Source organism: Myotis yumanensis, unplaced genomic scaffold, assembly GCF_028538775.1.
Source record: "Myotis yumanensis isolate MYYU_CA2020_CCGP unplaced genomic scaffold, mMyoYum1.0.hap1 SCAF_1, whole genome shotgun sequence".
In the NCBI taxonomy this organism is placed as follows: Eukaryota; Metazoa; Chordata; class Mammalia; order Chiroptera; family Vespertilionidae; genus Myotis; species Myotis yumanensis.
Window position 1 is genome coordinate 170,127,159 of NW_027223752.1, and position 19,263 is coordinate 170,146,421.

A 19,263-nucleotide genomic window follows, 5' to 3' on the forward strand; every position below is an offset into this window, starting at 1 on the left:
TTGGAGTGATGGTCAATTTGCATATTACTATTTTATTAGATAGGATTTCACTGGCTTAATTCCCTAATATTTTCCTAGAGTGTCTGTTTCCTGCCTTCCTTCTCTTCTGTAATAACTACAGTTTTAAGGCTCTGATGTTGGCTCTGCTTATAGAGAAAGTGTGTAGGTCTGTTTTCTAAGTGTTAACTGTGTTGTTTTTTTTTTTTTTTTTAAATATATTTCATTGATTTTTTTTTTTTTTTTTTATTTTTCGCTTAAAGTATTACAAAGGGTATTACATAAGTGTCCTTTTTTCCCCCCCGCCCTTGACAAACCCCTACCCTCCCTTACCCCCCAGTGTCTTATGTCCATTAGTTATGCTTATATGCATGCATACAAGTCCTTCGGTTGATCTCTTACTCCCCTCCCTCCTGCCCCCCAACTCTCTCTGGCCTTCCCACTGCAGTTTGACAATCAGTTTGAGGCAGCTCTGCCTCTGCATCTATTATTGTTCAAAAGTTTGTAATGGTCTTTATTATCCATGAATGAGTGAGATCATGTGGTATTTTTCCTTCATTGACTGGCTTGTTTCACTTAGCATAATGCTCTCCAGTTCCATCCATGATGTTGCAAATGGTAGGAGTTCCTTCTTTTTAACAGCAGCATAGTATTCCATCGTGTAGATGTACCACCATTTTCTAATCCATTCATCTACTGATGGGCACTTAAAATGTTTCCAGATCTTAGCTATGGTGAATTGTGCTGCTATGAACATCTGGTTACATATATCCTTTCTGATTGGTGTTTCTGGTTTCTTGGGATATATTCCTAGTAGTGGGATCACAGGGTCAAATGGGAGTTCCATTTCCAATTTTTTGAGGAACCTCCATACTGCCTTCCATAGTGACTGCACCAGTCTGCATTCCCACCAGCAGTGCACAAGTGTTCCTTTTTCTCCACATCCTCTCCAGCACTTGTCGTTTGTTGATTTGTTGATGATGGCCATTCTGACAGGTGTGAGATGGTACCTCATTGTTGTTTTGATTTGCATCTCTCGGATGATTAGTGACTTTGAGCATGTTTTCATATGTCTCTTGGCTTTCTGAATGTCCTCTTTTGAAAGGTGTCTATTTAGATCCTTTGCCCATTTTTTGATTGGATTGTTTATCTTCTTTTTGTTAAGTTGTATGAGTTCCCTAAAAATTTTGGAGATTAAGCCCTTATCAGATATGACGTTGGCAAATATGTTTTCCCAAGAGGTGGGTTTTCTTGTTGTTTTGTTGATGGTTTCTTTTGCTGTGCAGAAGCTTTTTATTTTGATGTAGTCCCATTTGTTCAGTTTCTCTTTAGTTTCAACTGCCCTAGGAGCTGTATCAGTGAAGAAATTGTTTTGGCATAAGTCTGAGATTTTGTTGCCTTTGTATTCTTCTAGAATTTTTATGGTTTCCTGTCGTACATTTAAGTCCTTTATCCATTTTGAGTTTATTCTTGTGTATGGTGTAAGTTGGTGGTCTAGTTTCATTTTCTTGCATATATCTGTCCAATTTTCCCAACACCATTTATTGAAGAGACTATCTTGGCTCCATTGTATGTTCATGCCTCCTTTGTCAAAAATTAATTGAGCATATTGGTTCGGGCTAATTTCTGGACTCTCTATTCTATTCCACTGATCTATATGTCTGTTCTTGTGCCAGTACCAGGCAGTTTTGAGAACAGTGGCTTTGTAATACAGTTTGATATCTGGCATTGAGATCCCACCTACTTTGTTCTTTCTCAGGATCGCTGCAGCTATTCGGGGTCTTTTTTTATTTCAGATGAATTTTTGGAGAGTTCGTTCTAGATCTTTGAAGAAGGCCATTGGCATTTTAATGGGAAGTGCGTTGAATTTATAGATTGCTTTGGGTAGTATGGACATTTTAATGATGTTGATTCTACCAATCCAAGAACATGGTATGTTCTTCCATCTGTTTATGTCTTCCTCTATCTCTTTTTTCAACGTCCTGTAGTTTCCTGAGTAGAGGTCTTTAACCTCTTTAGTTAAGTTTATTCCTAGGTATCTTAATTTTTTTGGTGCGATGGTAAATGGGATTGTTTTTCTAATCTCTCTTTCTGAAAGTTCACTATTGGTGTATAGAAATGCCTCAGATTTCTTGGGGTTAATTTTGTATCCTGCTACATTGCCAAATTCATGTATTAAGTCTAGTAGCTTTTTGATGGAGTCTCTAGGGTTTTGTATGTATAATATCATGTCATCTGCAAATAAGGACAGTTTTACTTCCTCTTTTCCAATTTGGATGCCTTTTATTTCTTCTTCTTGCCTAATTGCAATGGCTAATACTTCCAGTACTATGTTGAACAGGAGTGGTGAGAGTGGGCATCCCTGTCTTGTTCCTGTTCTTAGGGGAAATGGTGTTAGTTTTTGACCATTGAGTATGATGTTGGCTGTGGGCTTGTCATATATGGCTTTTATTATGTTGAGGTATGATCCTTCTATTCCCACCTTTCTGAGAGTTTTTATCAAAAATGGGTGTTGGATTTTGTCGAATGCTTTTTCTGCATCAATTGATATGACCATGTGGTTTTTTTCTTTCAATTTGTTTATGTGATGTATCACATTTATTGATTTACGGATGTTGTACCATCCTTGCATCTCTGGGATAAATCCTACTTGGTCATGGTGTATGATCCTTCTGATGTACTGCTGGATCCGATTTGCTAAGATTTTGTTGAGGATTTTGGCATCTATGTTCATGAGGGATATTGGCCTGTAATTCTCTTTCATTGTGATGTCTTTACCTGGTTTTGGTATTAGGGTGATGCTGGCTTCATAGAATGAGCTTGGAAGTGTTCCTTCCTCTTGAATTTTTTGTAGTAGTCTGAGGAGGGTAGGTTTTAGTTCTTCCTTGAATGTTTGGTAGAACTCCCCTGTGAAGCCGTCTGGCCCTGGGCTTTTGTTTGCTGGAAGCTTTCTGATGACTGCTTCAATTTCTTCCATAGTTATTGGCCTATTGAGGTTTTTAGATTCTTCCTGATTGAGTTTTGGAATGTTGTATTTTTCTAGGAATTTGTCCATTTCCTCCAGGTTGTCTAGTTTGTTGGAGTAGAGTTGCCCATAGTATTGTTTAACAATCATTTGTATTTCTGTGGGGTCTGTTGTTATTTCGCCTCTATCATTTCTGATTTGGTTTATTTGGGACCTTTCTCTTTGCTTCTTGGTGAGCCTGGCGAGGGGTTTGTCAATCTTGTTTATCCTTTCAAAGAACCAGCTCTTGGTTTCATTGATTTTCTGTATTGTTTTTTTGGTCTCTATGTCATTTATTTCTGCTCTAATCTTTATTATCTCCTTCCTTCTGCTCACTCTGGGGTTTTCTTGTTGCTCTCTTTCTAATTCTTTGAGTTGTAGAGTTAGATGATTAACTACCATTTTTTCTTGTTTTTTGAGATAGGCCTGTAGAGCTATAAACTTCCCTCTCAGGACTGCTTTCATTGTGTCCCAGAGGTTTTGGATTGTTGTGTTTTCATTGTCATTAGTGTCCAGGATGTTTTTAATTTCTTCTTTGATGTCATCAGTAACCCAATCAATATTTAATAACATGCTATTCAGCTTCCAAGTGTTTGAGTATTTTGGGTTGTTTTTATTGTAGTTTATTTCTAACATTATGCCATCGTGGTCTGAGAAGATGCTTTTTATGATCTCAATCTTCTTGAATTTGTGGAGACTTTGCTTGTGACCCAATATGTGGTCTATTTTTGAATATGTCCCATGAGCACCTGAGAGGAATGTATATTCCGCAGCTGTGGAGTGTAGTGTTCTGAAGATGTCAATTAAGTCCATCTGATCTAGTGAGTCATTTAGGATTGCTGTTTCTTTGCTGATTGTTTGTCTAGCGGATTTATCCAGTGATGTCAGTGGTGTATTAAAGTCCCCTACTATGATTGTATTATTGTCGATCTCTCCCCTGATATCTTCCAGAAGTTTTCTTATGTATGTGGGTGCTCCTGCATTGGGTGCATATATGTTTACCAGGGTTATATCTTCTTGTTGTATTGATCCCTTTAGTATTATGAAGTGGCCTTCCTTATCTCTGGTTATGGCCTTCACTTTGAGATGTATTTTGTCAGATATAAGTATTGCTACCCCAGCTTTCTTTTCCTTTCCATTTGCGTGAAAGATATTTTTCCATCCCTTCACTTTCAGTCTTTGTGAGTCCCTTCCAATGAGGTGGGTCTCTTGTAGACAGCAGATGTATGGGTCATGTTTTTTTATCCATTCAGCCACTCGATGTCTTTTGGTTGGAGCATTTAGTCCATTTACATTTAAAGTTATTATTGAAAGGTACTTGTTTGTAGCCATTTCTTTTTTGTGTGTGTGTGTGGCTGTTTTCTTTCTGAGCTTGATATTTCTTCTTTTACACCAGTCCCTTTAGCATTTCTTGCATGGCTGGCTTGGTGGTGATAAACTCCCTTAGCCCTTTTTTGTCTGTGAAGCTTCTTATTTCCCCTTCAATTTTGAATGATAGCCTTGCTGGATAGAGTATTCTTGGATTCAGTCCTTTGCTTTGCATCACTTTGTAGATTTCCGTCCATTCTTTTCTGGCCTGATGTGTTTCTGTTGAGAAATCATTTGATAATCTAATGGGAGATCCCTTGTATGTTACTTTCCGCCTCTCTCTTGCAGCCTGTAAGATTCTTTCTTTATCCTGAACATTTGCCATGGTAATTATGATGTGTCTTGGTGTGGGTCTTTTCGGGTTCACCTTGTTTGGGACTCTCTGGGCTTGTGTGACTTTTTTCTTCCCCACCTCAGGGAAGTTTTCTGATATTATTTCTTCGAATAGGTTTTCTAATCCATGTTCGTCTTTCTGTTGTTCTGGCACCCCTATTATTCGTATGTTGCTTCGTTTCATGTTGTCCCAAAGTTCCCTTAGGCTCTCCTCCTGTCTTTTAATTTTTTTCTCCATTTGCAGTACAGTTTGAGTGTGTTTTGCTTCCTTGTCTTCTAATTCACTGATTCGGTCCTCCGCTTCTCCCAGTCTACTGTTGATACTTTCAATGGTGTTTTTTATTGCAGCTATGTCGCTCTTCATTTCTTCTTGGGACTTACTTAAGTTGTTGATTTTTTCATCTGTTTCTTCTAGCTTCTTGCATACGTAGTTGAGTTTTTCATCTGTTTCTTCTTGCTTCTTGAACATGTGGTGCATGTACTCTAGGAACCTTATTCTGAATTCTTTTTCCGTCATGTTGCATATCTCTGTCTCACTTAGCTGCTTTTCTGGCGAGTCCTCCTTTTCTTTCCTTTGGGGGTTTCTTTGTCTACCCATGTTTGATCTCACTGACATTACTAGTTGTTGAATCGTTCAGTGGCTGGACCCTGGGTGGCAGTGGCTGCTCCCTGGGTGGCAGTGGATCCTCGGGCTGTGGTTGCTCCTTGGGCGGTTGTGGTAGCTGCGGCTCCTCTGTTGATAGCAGAGCCTCTGGTGGGTGCTGTTCACAGTTGTGGTGGCTCTTCTGGCTGGTGGAGGGAGGCTTCAGACGCAGCAACTGTTCCCCAGGCAGAGCGTGTGGTGATCAGGAGGCCGCTGTTGCTTGAATCTGTTGCGTTGATTTAAAGGCACAAAATACAACACAACAGGGCACAACGTACCAGGCACTGAACACTATTGTATTAACAATATTACTAACCCCAAATAAAGGTGGCCACCCGAGCTAAGAGAGTTGGGAGATAAGGGGGAAAGAAGAGAAAAAGATAGAAGAGAAAAAAGAAAGAAAGAAAAAAAGGAGTGCAAAAATGAGATTGGAAAAGGGAGGGGAAAAAGAGGAGGAAAAAAAAAAGAAAGAAGAAAAAAAGTAAGAGAGAAAAGAGAGTGAAGTGTAAAAGGGGGAGAGACTATTTATATGAGGAGAAAACTCCTATAGGTCCGCCACTAATACCAACAAATTGCAGCAACAGATTCCTGGAGATGAATACAAACTACAAACAACCAATAATATCAAGCGACGCAAGGGGACAGAGAAGCGCAGAAATAACCGGGGGGGGGGGGGGGGGGGGAGGGAGGGGCAGGAAAATAAAAAGAATAAGCAGTCTAACCTCAAAAACAATAAAAAAAAAAACAACAATATACTCGTCAATCAAGCAAACAACAATAAAACAATAGAGAGAGAAAAGAAGAAGAAGAGAGAGAGAAAAAAATGGATAGTGAAGGAAGATAAGGGAAAGGTGTATAAGGATTTAGAACAGGGGATTGGACATAGGATATTTAAGCAGGGTTAAATTTTGACAGAGGGTAAAAAGAATAGGGAAGATCAAAAGCTGGAGTAGGGTAAGAGAAACAGGACAGCAAAAGGGAAAAAGTGGGGGAGATTGTTTAGCACAGAGGCAAATTGAGGTAGAGAAAAATGTTGCTAAAGGAACGATGAAAATAGAATGGAGAACATTAGTCCCAAAATAAAATAAAGACAAGATAAAATGACACTTTAAAAAATGGTAAAATGGTAGCGGTAATAATACTAGTTAAAAATAAAAATGTAGTAGCTGAAAGGGCAAAATCAGGTGATGGAGAAAAAGAAAAATGAAAAAAAAAATGTTTTCTTAGTTAAAAGGAGAAAAAGTAATTTAAAAAAATAAAAATAAAAATGTGCAGTAATGCAGGTGCTTCAGATCTTCTACTCTTCTTATTGGCACGCCCGGAATTCAGGAGAATGTTGACTTTCCTTCTGATACACTGTTCCTCCTTGTTGTAAGCCACAGTCCTTATTGCCTTATCTGTATTTACAGAGGAGTCAGTTCGTGGCTCTGCCTCTGGGTGGCAGTGTGTCTGGGTTGACCTCCGAGGCTATAAGTTCTCTCTGACCAGTTCTCTATTTTACCTGAACCAGCTCCGCCCAGAGGTGGTTCCCCAGGTGCCACTCCCAGCTCTGTTTCCCAGGCTCCCCAAAAACAATCTTCCCCTACAAGCTCTGCTAGTGACCCCAACTGGGCACTCACATGCACTGGGCTCAACAATCAAACTCACAGAAGTAAGAGGAAGTGTGCAAACAAGAGCCTGGGAAGCTGTTCGAACTCGCAGGGTTCCACCCTCCAGAACCGCGCGGAGTGTCTGCGCGCGCTCAAGCCCCTGGCAACAACAAGTAGCCGGCTATCAGGAAAACTCTGAGGCAGCCCTTTTGCATCCAGTCCAACTATGGGCTCATTTATAGTGTTACCTTCTGGTAGCAGCCCTGCGGGAGCCCTCCCCACTTGCGAGACACGCTGGCCTCTATGGGCACGGATTTTGGAAAGCGCGGATTTTGGCGGACGCAGATTTCCCCCTGCGCCCGAGCGCGCATTCCTCACTCCAACCTGAACTGCGAACTGCACCTTTGAGGTAAGTCTAACCTTTCCCTGGAGGGGTGCAGGTCTCCCCTGGGCTCTTGCAGTCGCGCTGTTTGCGAATCGTTGCCTCCGGGTTAGTAGCCGCTGGGTTAGTAGCCGATCTCTGGATGCCGGTAACCGCTGCCCGAGATGGCGCGGTCTCGCCGCTGCGCTGGCGCCCAGAGGGAGGTTTCAGCCTCAATCTCTAACCATCCGCATTTTTAAGGAGTTTTCTGTCTTTCCTGGCTGCAGACTGTCTCTCAGCTGAACCTCCCCAGCTTGATCGGGCTGATTGTTACCCGTTTCAGCTGCTCGCCCCTATCTGTTCCGGGACAAAGCACCAACAGGTCCGTCTAAGCCTCCGCCATTTTCTCCCTCCTCTCCTATTTCATTGATTTTTTACAGAGAGGAAGGGAGAGAGATAGAGAGCTAGAAACATCGATGAGAGAGAAACATCGATTAGCTGCCTCCTGCACATCCCCCACTGGGGATGTACCCGCAACCCAGGCACATGCCCTTCACCGGAATCGAACCTGGGACCTTTCAGTCCGCAGGCCAACGCTCTATCCACTGAGCCAAACCGGTTTTGGCGACTGTGTTTTAATTTTATTTGTCTTCATAGTTTTTCAGAATTTTTCAGTTTTTTTTTTATTTTAATTTCTGTTATTAATACTTTAAATATTGTATTGAGATCAGAAAGTAGGTTGAATATATAATATTGTTTATTTTATCAGCTAGCATATTACATTATCAACTGGGGATCTTGTAAAGTGTACATTATATTAAGTACAAACATTCTAATTTTTACATACCCCCTTTTATTTATATTTTTGCATTTTTACTACTTTATCAAAGATTCAAAGTATTTATAACCTTTCACTACTACTGTGGTTATGTCAGGTTCTTTTATTTTATCACATTTTATTTAAGTATTTTAATCCTCTAATACTTGCCACATAAAAGTATGTGAATGACATGCTTTTATCTGGATTTTAAAATTTAAATAAATAGAATGATTTTCTTTGTCTAATAAGTACTTTTGCCATGAGTTCTATTTTTTCTAAAATTAAGATTGAAACAACTCCTTCATTTCTGTTTCTTTAAGCAATCATTACTCACCTTTAATTTTCAAATTTTTCTTTAGTATTTTTGGTGATGTATCTTTTTTAAAAAACAAAGGCTGATTTTGTCTGGTATCCAAATTTGAATCTGTGTCTTTTATAAAACAAAACTATAAGTTTAGACCTGGTAGATGGGCGGTACAAATCTCACCTCTGCTTCAACCCACCTTTGTAAACATCAGTTTCTTTGTCTTTAAAATGAAGATAAATAACACTTTCCTTAAGGGGTTATTGCCAGGGTTAAAGAAGCTAATGTGTGTAAACTCGCTCTGAGTCACAAGCAAAAACCCAGGAAGTCAGAGATAGTTGTTATTATGATTACCTGGAAAGACATTATAGTAAGTGATTATAAACAGGGGCTTAAGAGTAAAATGGAACTAAATTCACCTTTGACCTCTACCACTTATTAGCTCTGTGAACTTGGTTACATAATCAATCCTTCTTAAAAAAGAAAATATCTATCTCATAAGATAGCCATGAGGACATAATGAGCTATTGTATATAAATGCTTAATACTGTGCCATTTTTCCTCAATGATTGTTACTGCTCTGTGAGGATGTTCAACTGTCACATGTATTGTCATAGCTGTTGTTCTTATATATAATCTGGTTTTGTATACTTTTTTGTGCCATTACTTATAGTTTTTTACTTTTTAAATAAAGACTATATAATATATATATATGTATTACATATAATATATAGCACATATTTATATATAATTATGTAATATTTAGTGATTTGGAAGGTACATACTCTATTTATTTTAAAATAGTGGTTACTTTTCTAAATTTTAGAGATTTTTTACCTTATATTTTTTATTAGTAAAATCACAAATAAAAGTGCATGATTTAATTTTTTTCATTTCTCTAGTTTTAGACATTTTTATAGTATTTGAGAATTAGATACATATTATTGCAATAAAATTATGATTTGTTGCATTATGTATTTGTTCTTTATCACCAATGTTTTACATTCACATGGTTTATAAATAAATGTACAATAATTACTTAAATTGAATCCCATCGAAAGGAGTTTTTAGGGTTAAAATAGGCAGGTTGAGGAAGTTTTAGAAATTAGGGGGTCCATGGGGAGAACCACAGGGCTGCAAAGCTGGGAGCTGCCCAAAGGTATACATTCACAGAATAATAGAGCTTCAGAAGGTATACACTCACAGACTAAGGGAGCTGCCAGAGGGCATACATTTATAGAGTAAGGAGGTTGGGAGCTGCAGAAGGTGAATAAACGAAAGAAAGCCACTCATTCAGAGAGGGAAGAGGAAGGCCAAAGGGAGTAGGAAAACAATAAGGGAGGGGAACCTGAGGTAAGACTTGAGCTCTGAAGCTGCTATAGTGACCAATCAGGGGGGATATCAAGACACAAAGAAGTACAGCCTTTATAAACCTTAGAAAAAAGGGACTTGGTGGGACTCTCTCCCACTCCCCACGTGGGAGTCTGTGCTTGCTTCCCAATAAATTTCCACCTTTTCCTATTCCACCTTTTGTCTATGGTTTCATTCTTCAACTCTACCTGGACAAGAACCTGGGAAGTTATCATTGTATCCTGCCCAGGGGAACACCATGCGTTCCAGTTCAATTTTTGCGATTCACCATGTTTTAGTGAATTAATTATTCAGTACAAATTCTTTAAGACCATGACTTCTTTTTTGAGCTATTTATTTGCTTAATCTCTCATTTACTTAGAATATTTTTCTGGTAACAATTTTATGATGACATAGAAATGTTATCCTTTCTGAAATCCTAGATAGCCAAATTATATATTTGTTTTCTTCTGACAAAACAAAATACTTGACTAAATATAAACATAAGTAACAATCTTTTCTCAATAATATTTTAGTTCAAATTTAGTCCTTTAGTTCAAATTTTTGTTACACAGATTATGTAATTTAAACTTATTTTGATTTTTTTAAAAGAAAAATCTAAGTTAAAATATTTCCTCAGTACTTTAGGATTGTTTCTTCATCTTTATAATTTAAAAGATTTGCTAGGGTGCTTTTAAATCTGGGTATATTTCTTTACTTTTTCTTGGATCACAGTGAACACAGACAATCTGCATATTCCATTTCCCACTACTCCGTTCTCCAAAGCTTCGTTTAGCTATGTTATTTATTGTATTGTCTAACCTATTTGAAATATACCTATTATACAAGAGTTGGGTTTCTGTTCTCCGTATTCTCCAATTGTTTTCAGCCTTTCCATGTACTGAGAACAAACCCTTCTCCAATTACTTCTCTATTTCAATAATTGATTTCAGGCACTGTCAGCCTTTTTGTTGTGACCAATGTGGATTTTAGTTTCCTATTGAAATTTTAGCTTCTAAGTTGCTTTTATTTTTATTATACTTTCGCTTGCCACTTGATCCCTTTTCTTCATGTCACCTGGTTCATCTCATCTTGCCCTCTTAAACAACGTCTTTCACCTGCTCACTTTCATCTTAGCCTGAATTTGAAGGCTCACATACTTTTTATAGTTTAGTGTCTTTGAACATTTTATAAAAAGCTAAAATGTTTTAAAAAGTTATAAATTGTTAGTTGAAATGTGTGTGTGTGTGTGTGTGTGTGTGTGTGTGTGTGTGTTTCCCATTATCTCCATGTTAATACCTTGGCACTTTGTGGAAGACATGACAATCTTACTCATTAAAGAACTATTTACAGAGGTTATCCTGAGTTTCCACGAAAAAAATTCCTCCCTTTCCTCTGGAGTAATTTTCTACGTTTTCATATTATTTGACCTTCTTGAAAGAGAACAAACACATCTATAGAATCATGTTCACTGATAGACTTAGCGATTACTTATCCTTTGAGTCTATTCCTTGTGTTCAGATCAAACTTTGATTTCTACTCGAGGCCCGCATAGGTCTTTGATAGGTGTGGTCCACAGCTCAAGACCCCAGCGTTTAGCAGGCTTTTGTCTAGTCACCTCCAGGTGGGGCATCATTCTTTGGCATTATGTACCGGCAGGTCTGCAAGTCCTAGCTCCCTGCGTACATTACTAACAGATGTCTTCTTCTCCATCCCTCCATCAGAGTTTTACATCAGGCTCTTAGGAGACAAAATGTCACATGAAACGCCTCCTCTCACTTTCTCTTGAGGGGACTACTTTGGATGTATACAGAAAGACCAGGGCTGGAGAGGGCAGAACTTGTACAAATTAGCTTCTGTGTGAGTGACAGCTGTGGATCAGTTGGGGGACTACTGATTTCATTTCTTTCCTTCTCCTTTTCAGTCTTAGAATTAATTGGAATAGTTCCAGCCTCTAGCGTTAGATTTTTCCAGTCTTTGTTTTCACTGTTATTAAGAATTCCATCTTACTGATGCTTTGTCTCCACAAGTATTTTTGAGAGGCCACACTGTGGGCTGTTGACACATTACTATTTTAGATAAGAACTCAGCTATTATGTTTTTTTCCAGGTATAAATTTAATAAAAAAGCTTTTGTGAACAAAATGGCAAATGGAAATGTAAGTCATACAGAAAAACAGAACTGAGTCCATTATTCTTTTATGGAGTACAAATGACCACATTTTGAAAATTGTCCTTTTTTTTCCTTTTTAATATATCTAGTACTGGCAAAAATGGCTTCATGAAAATACCTCAGAGACCAGTATTCTCTTTTCCCCAAATAAGGGTAATACCATCCACATTTTCCCAGTTCTCCTACTTAGAGAGAGTTTTATTCTTTAACATTTATCAAACTGCTGCAGCACTGGGCACTTAGAGAACACACCAGATATATTCTCTGACTATATCTTTCCCAAGAGCATGAGCACCAAGAAGTCCAGCCAATAACGATTGTGCAGTCTGCAGAGAAGAATTAGTGGGCAGAGACTGCACCAGGGATTGCAAACTCATAAACCCACAGGGGCCAGGGAGATAGAAATACAGGGCTGAGAAGCCTCAGTGTTTGCTTATTAAACACACCCGAATAGTCTTCATTATCACGAATATCTTCTTTTTCATGTTTTTATGATAACATGAGTCTCTTGATATATTTTTTATTTTGCCATTTGGATAGAATTATAATTTTAGAGAAATGCGTCTCAAAATAATAAAACAATAAGAAAAACATGTTAACAAATAATAATAGCAAAAGTCATTTGTAGCAAATGATATAATTATATAATAGGAAATGGCTGGAGATTTGAATGAAACATGGCTTTAAACATGGGTTTTAACATGGCAAACATTAAAAAATAATTTTGGAAATATAATGTATTTAGAAGCCAAATTTGACCCTATGCCTCTGAAATAGTTTCTTTTGGTTAGATTTTTTTTTTTTTTTTTTGTATGTTGGTGTTGAGATTATTGCTCATTCTCATCCTCATGTGTTCTACTTTAGCCCATGTCCAAGGTCAGACTTAGCCAAACACATTTTAGAACCTCTACAAACAGTTCTTATGCCCATCTAAGGCTGGGAATCACTGTACAGGCAGTTGGTTAGAGTGGATGTGCTCCCTCCCCCCAACTTAACCCCACCCTCAAAGGAAGGGTTTGCCTTCCAAGAGCAATAGCAACAACACTTCCTTGATGCAATTCAATGCTGAGTATTGAATGGCGTGGCTGAGATCTGTGATGTGACTCATGATCAGTCACAGTGTGGTGGTTAAGATGTGAAGAATGCTAAACCCCATCTGTTGCCATGTGCCATGCCTGAAGTAAGACTACATTAATAAAATGGAGATGATTCTGGTGAGGATAGAAAAGGCCCCTTGGCATTGTCCAGGAAAAAAATATCAGAGAGAGGAAAAAAATGTAACACGTCTGGGAGACATGAGCAATCTTAACCCTTGATCAGTGGTTCTCAACCTTCTGGCCCTTTAAATACAGTTCCTCATGTTGTGACCCAACCATAAAATTATTTTCGTTGCTACTTCATAACTGTAATGTTGTTACTGACATGAATCGTTATGTAAATATCTGATATGCAGGATGGTCTTAGGTGACCCCTGTGAAAGGGTCGTTTGACTGCCAAAGGGGTCGAGACCCACAGGTTGAGAACTGCTGCCCTAGATTATTGCATGATTTTGTGAGCAGGGAAAAGTAAGCAGACAGTTCCATGCCCTTGAAGAAGCAGCCCTTACATTCCTCCAACATTCTTTGACTTGATCATGTTTACCTAGCAGTTTTCTAGTTACTGATTGTATTTTATAGATACTTTATTATTTGGGAGGGGCCTAATGAATGCAAACAATCTAACCACTGGGAAAGAATATAGTCACTGGAATGTATAGATTTAATAGGTTGGAATTGGGAGTTATAAATTAGTAGTCCTCTATGACCTTTTGTATATGACTCAGACTGCAAAACTGTGATCAACTCCAAACTCACTGATAAAATTCAGGTCTCTGGCTTGTAACATAAAGCATAGACCCTTGACTGGCCTGTGAGGCTCAATTTTGGGAAGGGGTGGAGGTGTGAAAGCAGCACATTCTGCTGTATCACTCCGGCATTTTCTAATTTCAAAAACCAAGTTGGTCTCCCATGCCAGGACTAACCAGGCCTGACCCTGCTTAGCTTCTGAGATCAGAAGCGATTGCGTGCGTTCAGGGTGGTAAAAAGGAAGGAATTGTTACCATTTGCAACAGCATGGATGGAACTGGAGAGCATTATGCTAAGTGAAATAAGCCAGTCAGAGAAAGATAAATACCACATGATCTCACTCATTTGTGGAATATAGAGAACAACATAGACTGATGAACAGGGACAGATCCAAAGACAGAGAAACAGCGATCAGACTATCAATCCCCAGAGGGAAAGTAGGGGAGGGTGGGGTTAAGGGGAAGAGATCAATTAAAGGACTTGTATGTATGCATATAAGCCAAACCAATGGACATGGACAATAGTGGGATGAGAGCATGAGTGTGTGTGGGGGGGAAGTTGGGGGTTAATGGGGGGATGAGGACACATTTGTAATACCTTAACCAATAAAGAAATTAAAGATTAAAAAAAATGAAAAGAAAAAAACCTCAGAGGGAAGGCAGGGGAGGGTGAGGGTAAGGGGGAGAGATCAACGAAAGGACTTGTATGCATGCATATAGGCTTAACCAATAGACACAGACACCGGGGGGGGGGGGGGGGGGTGAGGGCATGAGTGGGGGGGCAATGAGGGGATAAGGACACATATGTAATACCTTAATCAATAAAGAAAATAAATAAATAAATAAAATAAAAACACCAAATAGAATAGAATAGAAATATCTGTGACATTAAAACGAAAAAGTTGGGAAAACTTATTTTAAAATTGCATTTTGATGGAAAATTGTATTGGTGATCCAAAGCCCTCATAATTTTCCTTATATTTTTTCAAGATGTAAGAACTGAGTTGAAGAAATCTGTGGAATTTCCATGGAAATGGTGCCAATTCATTTTTTTTTCTGTTCCTCAGGAAAATTTTTTGCTTTAGCAATAGTGTAACTTCCTGGCAATCCCTTGGCAGTTGTGAACATAGGGCATCTGAAACACATACTTTCAGTGGGAAAAGAGTTGGTTCTCATACATAGTCCCCTTTCCTTTCAGCATATAGTGAAACAAAGAATTTCTTTAACCTTTTTTTAAGAGAACTTCTATAGTCCCTTTAAAAAATTTTGACTCTGACAACTATTTAATGAAAGGGCATTTTTTTTTGTTCTCTACTAAATAAAGAGATTATCATTGGTGAAGCATGCACTAATTTTCCTATTATACCACGGAATCCCAGGATATTTGAAAAATATTCATTAACTCAAGAATAAGCAGTTTTGATCGCCTTATATGTCCAATGGACTGGATGGTCATAAATATCTTAAAAGGTTTAGACAAAAATGGTTGGATACAATAAACCCTTTAGGTATTTATAAGTCTTTAACTTAAAAAACATTCCCAATTATTCTTAAGTGTCTTCTCTTTCTCAATTTACAGTAATCAGGGAAGTTTTTAACTTTTCATGAGGTTTATATTTCTCTAGTCCTTGCAAATAGAACAATATTTTTTTCTGTTCTGCTGAATTACTGATGTCCAGGGTTAAAGGAATCTAGGGAAACTGCTCTAAGTTGAAAAATCAAGAAAATAATCAAGAAGTTGGATTTGAATATCTAGAAAGAAAAATATATCTAGAAAGAAAAGTTTGATTGAAAATTTCAATATCCTAGCCCTCAAAGAGTTTTAAAAATCTGGTCACTGACATTTTGAAGCAAATTAGGTAATAAGATATGAACAGATATTAATCCAAAAATTTTTATAATTAGGTCCTTGTGTCCTTTTATTAGTCTCTCCTCCTCTTTTTTTCTGGGCACAGAGGGACTATTTTTCTATACAAATGGTAGAATAATAATCAGTCTCATCTAGGCTTCATGGACACTTGCAGTCTTTCCATAAATTGTTCTCTGTGAAACAACCAGAAGAATAATTGATAAGATCAAGCCTTCCAAGGATCTCCCATACATTTGTTACTGTCACCTTCTTTCAGCTCCTGTAGCCTTTTTCACATTTCCCCCTTAATTCTAATAGAATTTAAACTGAAATATGGTAATTGAATAATTTATAAAAAGTGCTTCAAGGAAATATTTTCTTAAAGAGCTCAAAGCATCCACTCTCTTTACTTTTTCCAAAGCTCTGTGAGGTATGTGGAGGGGTCCACAGAGGAAGGGTCTTTTTAAATTTGTTTAATTCTTCAGTGACTGTTTGATGCTATTTGCACAATGATCTCCTATGAAATTCTGCATTAATTTCTTAAGAGAGCCAAAGGCTTGGTGGTAGAATAAATATGGAATCCTAGAAATGGAAAATTGTCAAATCGAATTTTTGCATGTAAATCTATAAGCAGCATAGCCAAGTGATTCATGGGAGACTAGAAGTTCAGCTTTGTCATGTGTCGCCTTCAAACACCATCTACTTAATTGGAAGAATGATCAAAGTAGAAGCTTTTTGCTGTGGGAAAGACTACTTGAAGTCATGGATGAATAGTAATCCTTTTAGGGACACAGCTTTGTTTGGAAGACATTCCAATGAGCAGGTCCATTGAGGTTCTGAATATAATACTCAGTAGGTTTTTGAAGTTGGCACAGTCAGTACCCAGCTATCTTCACAATGGCACAAAAGGTGACTATGTGAGTGTTTAGTAGCTGTTGTGAAATTTCCCGGTTTTATTTTAATGCCTCTCTCAATAATTTAGTGGTAACAATTTCAAGGTAATATTATGTTGGACTGAAGTTTTTTCAAAGGTAGGTTGAGGTTAAAAGCATCCGAGCATGCTCATTGATTATCAAGCCAGCCAGTGTTAGCTCCACCTCTGCCACCTGTTATATTTTTCATTTTTGACCTTTAACTAAGGCCTTATTATCAGAAAAAATCATAATAAATAACTAGATTCTCTCTTTTCACTAGGAACCAACTGTATGAAGGAAAACTGGGGGGCAGCTGCCTCTTTAATGAGCAAGAGGAAAACAGTCCTCTTGTATGATATGTTTCTATAGCTACAGTTTTTAGCTCTCCTCTGCATGACAAATAATTGCTCAAAAAAATGTTTGGATCAAGTGTAGAAGGCAAGAATAGTGAGAAAAGGGAGCAAACTTTGATTGAAGTTTAATATAGAGCACAAAAACCCCACGCTGGTCCCATTTTGGGGGCAATCAATATTCTGGCCCTCCCTTCAAGTAATCTCAGCGGCTTCTCTCTGAAGGTCTATGAAAGCACAGTCTCTGATGTATGTTCGAGAATTTGTCTTACTTGACCTTCCTAGAGCCCTGCTCAACATCATCACCATCACCACAAATATCCTGGCCTTTCTCAATTAAAATATTGTTTTGTATTATTATGGCAACATTTTATGTGGGTTAGACAAAAGAGTAAAATTAGTCAAGCACACTTATTTACTTCTATCCCAAGAGACTTTACTTAGTATTCATAAGGCTTCTTTAACTCTTCCTTAGAGATAAATAAACTGAAGTGTGTGTCAGTACCTTGTTTCCTGGGACCATGGAACTTGTCACCATCAGATTGTCTTCTGGCTGCCTTTTGTTGAAACACTAAAAAAAGATAGCACATGTTATTTATTGAACATAATTATCAATAAGAACAAACTCTGGAAAGCTCCAAGAATCTAGAATGCAACACATCATTTTTCTTAGTAACAATTCTTGAATTGTATTATTTTTGAGTAGGAGGATTATGAAGTTTACAATTTTCTCATTTGTGCAGCTTATCAGTCATTTCAAAAGGCATTCTGTGGGCTGAGTAGTATAATGCCGATGCACTGCCTCATTAAACCATTTAAATCAAGATATGATTTCATTTTGATATCAGGTAAAGATAAAAGCTGCATTCTGTTAAAAGTGATAAATGTTAAAATCATATGAAAAATTCCATTTGCACAGAAATTACTCATGCTTGACTTCTTGGTGATAAGCAAGGATAATGACTGTTTCTTCCAAAACAGATGAAAAGCCTGCTGTATTTCACAGATGTAATAATAATAAAAAAAAAACAACGCAATTTACTCCTGTATCACCTAGCTGGACCTCAGAACTATTAAAGCAGCTTATTTGAATTATTTCATTACCTGAAAAGTGCTTTGTTCTCATTTATTATTTCTCACAGGAAATTCTATGAGGCAAGTCAGCATTACTCATCCCGTTTTGCAGATAAAAGATAAAACTGATCGTTTAATATTTATTGAGCACCCACAAGTTCCGTATAGCTTCTGGCATCTGTTAATGAAAAAAATGTCTACCTCTTACAACTTGACTTGAGAAACAGAACATTGCAGAGTTCCATTTTATTTTTATTTTTATGGGTATTTTGAATTACATGGTTTGGGAACAGAAAGAGGCCTTGGAGACCTAGTTCAGTCTCATGTGTTTATAAGTGAAAGAGGTGGGAGTAACTAAATTGTAAAGGGGCTAAGTAATTTTGCAATGATAGTAGAGATATGACTTAGACCCTCAAGCATTGAACTTTAATCTATTGCTTGGTTCTTTACAACACTACTGCCTCTTCACTTCCATAACTATTTGGTTCAGCCCAAGTGTCCATCAGTAGATGAGTGGATAAAAAGCTGTGCTACATTTACACAATGGAATACTATGCAGTTATAAAAAAAAGAAAGATCTCTTACACTTTGAGACAGCATGGAGGGACTTGGAGAGTATTATGCTAAGTGAAATAAGCCAGTCAGAGAAAGACAAGTATCACATGATCTCACTCATATGTGGAATCTAATAAACAAAATAAACTGATGAATAAAATAGATCCAGAGACATGGAAGCATGTAACAGACTGACAAATCTCAGAGGGAAGGGGTGGGGCAGGAAGAGAACTTATATGCTTATATACATAACCCACTGACACAGACAATAGTGTGGTGAAGGCCTGAGGTGGGGGTAGGGGTGGGGTCAATGGGGAAAAATAAGGGACATCTGTAATACTTTCAACAATAAAGATGAACTTAAAAAATAAAGATAAGAAGGAGCTAAAGGGAGGGGATTGAAAAGAACCTTAGAGTATTTTCAACACGCTTGTGTCTCTTGCTCTTAGCTCACCAGGATTTCCTACAAGAATGAGGCTGAGGATGTGGGAGGAATGGTGCTTAACCACTATGATCAGGAGACCATGCATCCCAGAAGTTACCTTGGATCTCTGTCTTTGGTTTTAATATTCTTTAAACCCATCTAATACCAAGGTCATATCAGGATTACTCCAGGTGACACTATTTTAATTTTTTAAAAGTTCCCTAAATCATATCAAATCAATAATTATTTATTAAGCATACTAGAGGCCCAATGCATGAAATTCGTGCAAGGGGCTTGGCCCTCGCAGCCCTGT

General features: G+C 37.8%; 1 protein-coding gene across 2 annotated transcripts in view; it reads right to left on the reverse strand.

Annotated features, from left to right (window-relative positions):
• Positions 1-19,263, reverse strand: part of BANK1 (B cell scaffold protein with ankyrin repeats 1) — a 330,602-nt gene that overhangs the window by 19,052 nt on the left and 292,287 nt on the right. For both annotated transcript variants that reach the window (XM_070392081.1, XM_070392074.1), the window contains exon 11: positions 17,403-17,468. In XM_070392081.1, the coding sequence (XP_070248182.1) occupies positions 17,403-17,468 (66 nt within the window). The remainder of the gene's footprint in view (positions 1-17,402; positions 17,469-19,263) is intronic.